We start from the raw sequence: 6,000 nt of genomic DNA on the forward strand, positions 1-6,000 counted from the left end.
GTACAATGCGACTTACCAAATACGCGCGGCAGCTAAGATCGCCAGTCCATATCACACCGCGACGCATTACATACACTCTTTCATTGCATTATTTAGAATAGATTTATTAGTAAAGTTTTATTTTAACATTTATTCCATAATGTCGTTCTCACAACCCCAACAATCACAACGACATTTTATAGTTACCGTGTAATTTTGTTTAAGTACCTAAAAGGCATTTCAAATTTATGCAGTCCACGAGGACAATCTATAAGGCACATAATAGACAATACAGATACATGATAATCATTTGTTGGAAGATTTTTGGTGCTCTCAAAGATTGTCAAGGACGGACCTAAACGTATTAGCTCCAATTTTACGAATAAGCCCAATGCTGCAATTTAAAAAAAGTTCCATCGGTAGCGAAACATTCTTGGCTTGTTGGAGCACCATAATTAAAAGTATTCCATATTTTGCAAGATGAGGTGGCTCAGTTTTAGTAGTCCTATAACATATAAGTGATCAAACTCGTTTGACTTAAATGGAGATGCTTTCGTACTGAATTGTTGCTTACTGATGTTTGGGTGCTGTTGTGTGTACAATGAATATGCTTATTAAGCCGGGCACCGATAATGCGTGCACTTCGTTCTCTGATTTAAATAGCATATCAGACGGATCTGTTTTGTTGCACTCAGTATGAGAGTAGCTCTGTTTATAATATGATAAACAATTTAAATATTTTTAAAGGTTTTTTAGGTGTAAAATATTACACATCATCATAAATAAAAATATCTCAATAGTCCACGATTCAGTGTATGGTTGTCACTCTCTTCATGACACGCATGCAATACGGACCTGTGTCTGTGTCGATGATCGTGATATGTTGGGGTATACTAAAACTTGTGTCGTTTGGATGCGTTACGACTCAGACCAGTTATGCCATCATCTCTTTCTATTTTTTTTTTTATTTATTTAATAGGAAGCCCACGTTGTATACAATATATTACCTTATGGTATATTTACACATTAATTACTTATATTATTTAACCCCTTAATTAACCCCATCGTATACCCCATTTACGGGCCAACTCGACATGCAATTAATTACTTAATTAAATTACAAGTACTTAAAAACATTATTAACATATGACAATTTCCTCGTTTACTTACTATCTAAATTACTTTATAAATTAGTTACCTACACAAAAATATAAAAAACTTATAACTCTAAACAAAAATAATAAAAAACTAAATTTTATATAAACTAAATTTAAAATACAGCAACTATTATTAAATACGAAAAAACGAATGATATTATTTAATTAAATGATTTTTAATTTTGCGCTTGAAATTCGATGCAGAGTTCCAAAATATGTCCAATTCTGCTATTTTAAATATGTTGTTATAGGACATTACAATTCTGTTAATAGGAGCGGTCCTACCTAGGTTACTCTTTGTAATTATTGGCATAAAAGTAATTTTATTTTTAATATGTGAACGTGCATTTTGTCTTGGAACTGCTAACCTTATTCTGTTTAATAAGTTCGGGCTATCAATAGCTCCATTTACAATTTTATGCAAAAAAAAGAGATCTATTGAGTTTCTACGATTGCATAGTGATATGGTTTTATAAGGTTTTAAGAGATCTTTGGTATTATTAATTTCTTTTAATATATTGTCCTTGTAGGCTAAGTGTCGTAAGATTTTTTTTTGTACTCTTTCTATTCTGTCTTTATGCACTTGATAGTTAGGATTCCATACAACAGAGCATTATTCAAGTTTACTTCTAATCATTGAATTAAACAGCGTTAATTTTGTGGATGATCTTTTAAATTCTTTTGTACTTCTTATTATGAAACCTAAAAGTTTAAGAGCATTACTCACCAGATTATCAATATGTGGTATGAAACTCAACTTACAATCTAGAATGATCCCGAGATCATTTATATGATTGACGGTTTCTAATATGTTGCAATTTATACTGTAATCAAAATTAATATTTCTTATTTTTCTGCTGAAGGTGATACTGTAACATTTCAAATGATTTAATTTTAGATTATTTTCATTGCACCAAACCGAAAGTATATCTCAATCCTGTAGCATATTCCTTGAGTCTTCAATATTATTTATTTCACTATACATCTTGAGGTCATCTGCATAAAGATGGAATTGACAAAACTTGAAAAATTTGACTATATCATTAATGACAATACCAAACAACGTGGGGCCAAGATTGGAACCCTGCGGAACACCAGATGTCGCAATAAAAGTATTTGACTGGTACCCTCCAATAACAACATTCATCTCACGGTTTTTTTAAAAATGAGTCCATCCATTGAATAAGATTCCCACAAATGTGGCTTACACAAAAATACGCAAACATGTGTTTCCTTACTTGACTGTCACACGATGTTTATTTTATAGTGATAACCATCTGTTAATAATTTTATATTCTTAATAGAGTCTCGACTAAAGAGCAAGCAAAGATTTACAACCGATGGGTCATACAACAGCTTACTCACTCTGGAGGGGCTCATGAATCCCACATAATTGTCCATAAATTTTTCCAGTAATATAATTTAAATGTGTTCAGTGATGTGTTGAAAAAGGATTAAAATTATAAACACTTTTGATTCCAATAAACAATCGCAGACGCGTACAAAGAACGAAAGGCCAATGAAAGTCAAAAGCGATAAGTCTGACTTCTCTTTATACACACTCTTTCTCTTGTTTGTTGGCCGTCATATTATATTATATATTGTAAAAGATGTTTTTTAATGCAAAAGGTGGATCACTCCGAACCCCCGAGTTGGCCAGGAAGCGGCCCACGCTGCCAGATCTGCAGCCTTTACCCTCGGAGCTCCGTGCAGCTGCCGACTCGGAACAAAATGGCCGCCCGCGTGCGAAGAGCGTCGATCTCCCGGCTGTGCAAGTGCCCGTTAGAATCAAACAGCTCGAACAACGATATAATGATAAATAATGACGTATTATGTAACTATCTCGCTTATAAAACTTAATTTTCACAATCAAGGTGCTGAAACAAAACATTTAATGTTACGAACTGACACATTGAAATGATGTGAAATGGATGGCTTGATTAAGACAAAAAGAAAATATAAGACAGCTGGCTGGTGTTTGTCACTTGCACGTGAAGATTACTCTTAAGTGTAAAATTACTGACTCTCAGACTTCGTCCCAATCCCAGCACGTTTTGAGTCACACGATACGCACCCTTGCATAATAATATCTGCTTCTTTTTATTGCTTAAGATCAAAGATGTATCATAATATTGTATAAAATATTGGTTGGTACACTACTCACGTGAGTTAATAATGTAAATGGCATTGCCTCTATTCTCTCATATAATATCACCGTCTTTGTTCGAAGCAGCATAGACTCTAAATAAATATTCTTATTGGTAGTATCAAAAAAAATTAAATGCCGCCTCTTTAAAAATTGGATGCTTATTGAGTCGTTACTATATCGATAGAAGTAAAGGTAATATATATCTAATAATTTATGCCTATGATGGTGGTCCACTCAAAAATAATATAGTGTTGCGGATTACGATAAAAGTTAAAAAAAATGAACAATATTAAAATGTATTTATATGAAAACGTACCAGAAAAAAATCGATAATAGGTTTTATGGTTATAACTTAATACTTTTTACCATTCATAAAACTCTTGAAGATGAAAGAGTATTTAAGTTTTTTTAAACAATTATATTAGTATTAATGCACATTCTTGATAGCGATGTTTAATAATTATTACGTGTATTTAATTAATATTGTATGGTTTACATTTGTACTCGTTTCTATGAAACGACATAAGGATTTATGACAAATCTTTGTTATGGAGAGATTACACTGAATTTCTTTTTATTGAAAGAAATCTGAATGTTTTCTGTCTGCGTAATGAAGGATTTACACTTAGCGTAAATACAAACCGATTAATATGTCATTTCCTTCAATAATATTGAGTAGAATAAGTGTTGAACCGGCTTTTTAAAAAATATTAAACAAAAAATACCACAAGTCAGATGTTAGTCTACTTTATCGGTGGCAACAATAATCACTTGTGGTCGAGTCAGTCAAGAGAAACAGTCAAATCACTATTTCAACGAACGGCAAATACTCGCGAAATAACTAGTGCTACGTTGATACGGTGCAATATGTACCATATATATTGTTGCATTTGACGAATAAGCCGTGTTATGTGGCGCCACAGTACCATTATAATCTATTTTTGGCATAGGTACTTGTGCCTTTCTTGAACATCCTTACTGACGATGTCTTATGGGATTAAATTTACCAAAAGAAAATAATAGTAAGTATCCTCATCAGACTCAATGTTTACGTTACGTTTGAGGCACTTGCCAGCTTGCAGTACTTAATGTTTGTGATTTTAGATTACGAAATGTGACAACTGACATAATTTGTAGGTGATTTATATGTTCCTCATGTTTACGTTGCAATATTTAAGATTGTTAGATTTTATCCTTCGACTGTACATATTTTTTTTCAATAAACTGGATAAACAAAGGAAACGGTTTTTATTTCAAATATTTATTATATTTTAGGAAATCAGATCAAAAGGGTTTTTCTTATAATAATGTATTAAAAATTCACAAACAAGCTAACATCTAAATAATTAACTGTAAAATTAAATATAAAAATATCACAAAACTATTTTAAAATGCTAAGCTTCTAAGAATTTATATTCCAACAAAAATTGGGCAGAGTAAAGCCCTAACCCGTCAACGGTTGCAACAGAAGTGTGTCGATCCCAGGAAGACTGCGCCTTTTACAGACATCTTCACCCTCTCCACTTGTCACTTTCTACAATATAATATTATATAAAACTAAGTGACTCTTTGGAAGAATTGTGTATGATAATTTATGCTTTATATTATATTTTGGTATACAACTTAACTTAAAACGACAGAATATAAATTCACAAAGCTCCCATTCAATTTCAAACATTTATTCAATATAATATATTATGATCAGTCGTCACGCCAGCATTAATGAAGATATCCACAGGGAATATGCCACTTTTAATATATCAGATATTTGAAAGCCAAATAGTATAGAGTAGCGTCGATACTCTGGCTCCTTCTCATGTCCAACTTACTTCAGTTGATGCTGGGGCTGCTGCTCCGAAGACAGCAAGCGTCGTAAGTATGTTAGTCTCTCAGTCAGTCTTACATTTTTGTGTCATTTGGAGTCGAGGCATGTTTGGCCCCAGGTGCCCAGAGATGCGGAGAATGTACAAAATTCTGTCTATGCGAATCAATAGGGCTGCTGGAAACCCAATTGCTGGAAGCAATTTCGGTCAACAGATCAGTCTAGCTGAAATACTACCAGTATGCTTGGCACACTTCCATATATATATTTTATATAGATAGTTTTATTTTAACAATATTTAGTAAATAGTTTAATAGTATTTTAAATATAGTTATAAATATTGTTTGTTTGAATAAATATATAAGTATATACAGTATATATTTTATATTTATGAATTAAATGTAGCCACATACTTGTTATAGTATTTGCTGACGATATACAAAACATGAACGAACTCGGTGCACAGATTAGGTCAAAATGTAGACTTTTAATTTTGAGCGAACATTAACATGATGTACATTGTAAAATCGGGTCACGGGGTTACTGGGTCAACACTCAATGATTCAATGAACTTTAGTCTTTGCACATCAAAATGCGACATTGCCATTCCGTGCTCTTCAAGTTCAAAGACACTGGTCGTTTGTCGGATAGAACACAAGCGATGTTGCCTGTTCGCTCCTCGCGGTGACTTCAAACGCGTCGGACCGTCCTGCAGCGAAAGAACGCGATCGGGTTTAGGGTAGGGCACAATCTATCGATAAAAAGCTTCTTTTAATGGAAATAATACCCGATTCAAAAAGCTATTAAAATTTAAATACTTAGCGCACAGTGTTTATAGAAATATCACAAAAAACCTTAAAACACTATGCTTATTAAAATACTTAGTGTATTTA

The 6,000-nt window shown here is 32.8% G+C and overlaps 1 protein-coding gene across 2 annotated transcripts in view; it reads left to right on the forward strand.

Annotated features, from left to right (window-relative positions):
- Positions 1 to 4,527, forward strand: part of LOC126966482 (myosin-11-like) — a 53,492-nt gene extending 48,965 nt beyond the window's left edge. The window contains exon 15 of one of the 2 annotated variants that reach the window (XM_050810563.1): positions 2,766 to 4,527. In XM_050810563.1, the coding sequence (XP_050666520.1) occupies positions 2,766 to 2,959 (194 nt within the window). In that variant the 3' untranslated portion in view covers positions 2,960 to 4,527. The remainder of the gene's footprint in view (positions 1 to 2,765) is intronic. The other variant, XM_050810573.1, reaches the window with a different exon arrangement.
- The last annotated feature ends 1,473 nt before the right edge of the window (positions 4,528 to 6,000 follow it).

This window comes from Leptidea sinapis, chromosome 1 (genome assembly GCF_905404315.1).
Source record: "Leptidea sinapis chromosome 1, ilLepSina1.1, whole genome shotgun sequence".
In the NCBI taxonomy this organism is placed as follows: domain Eukaryota; kingdom Metazoa; phylum Arthropoda; class Insecta; order Lepidoptera; family Pieridae; genus Leptidea; species Leptidea sinapis.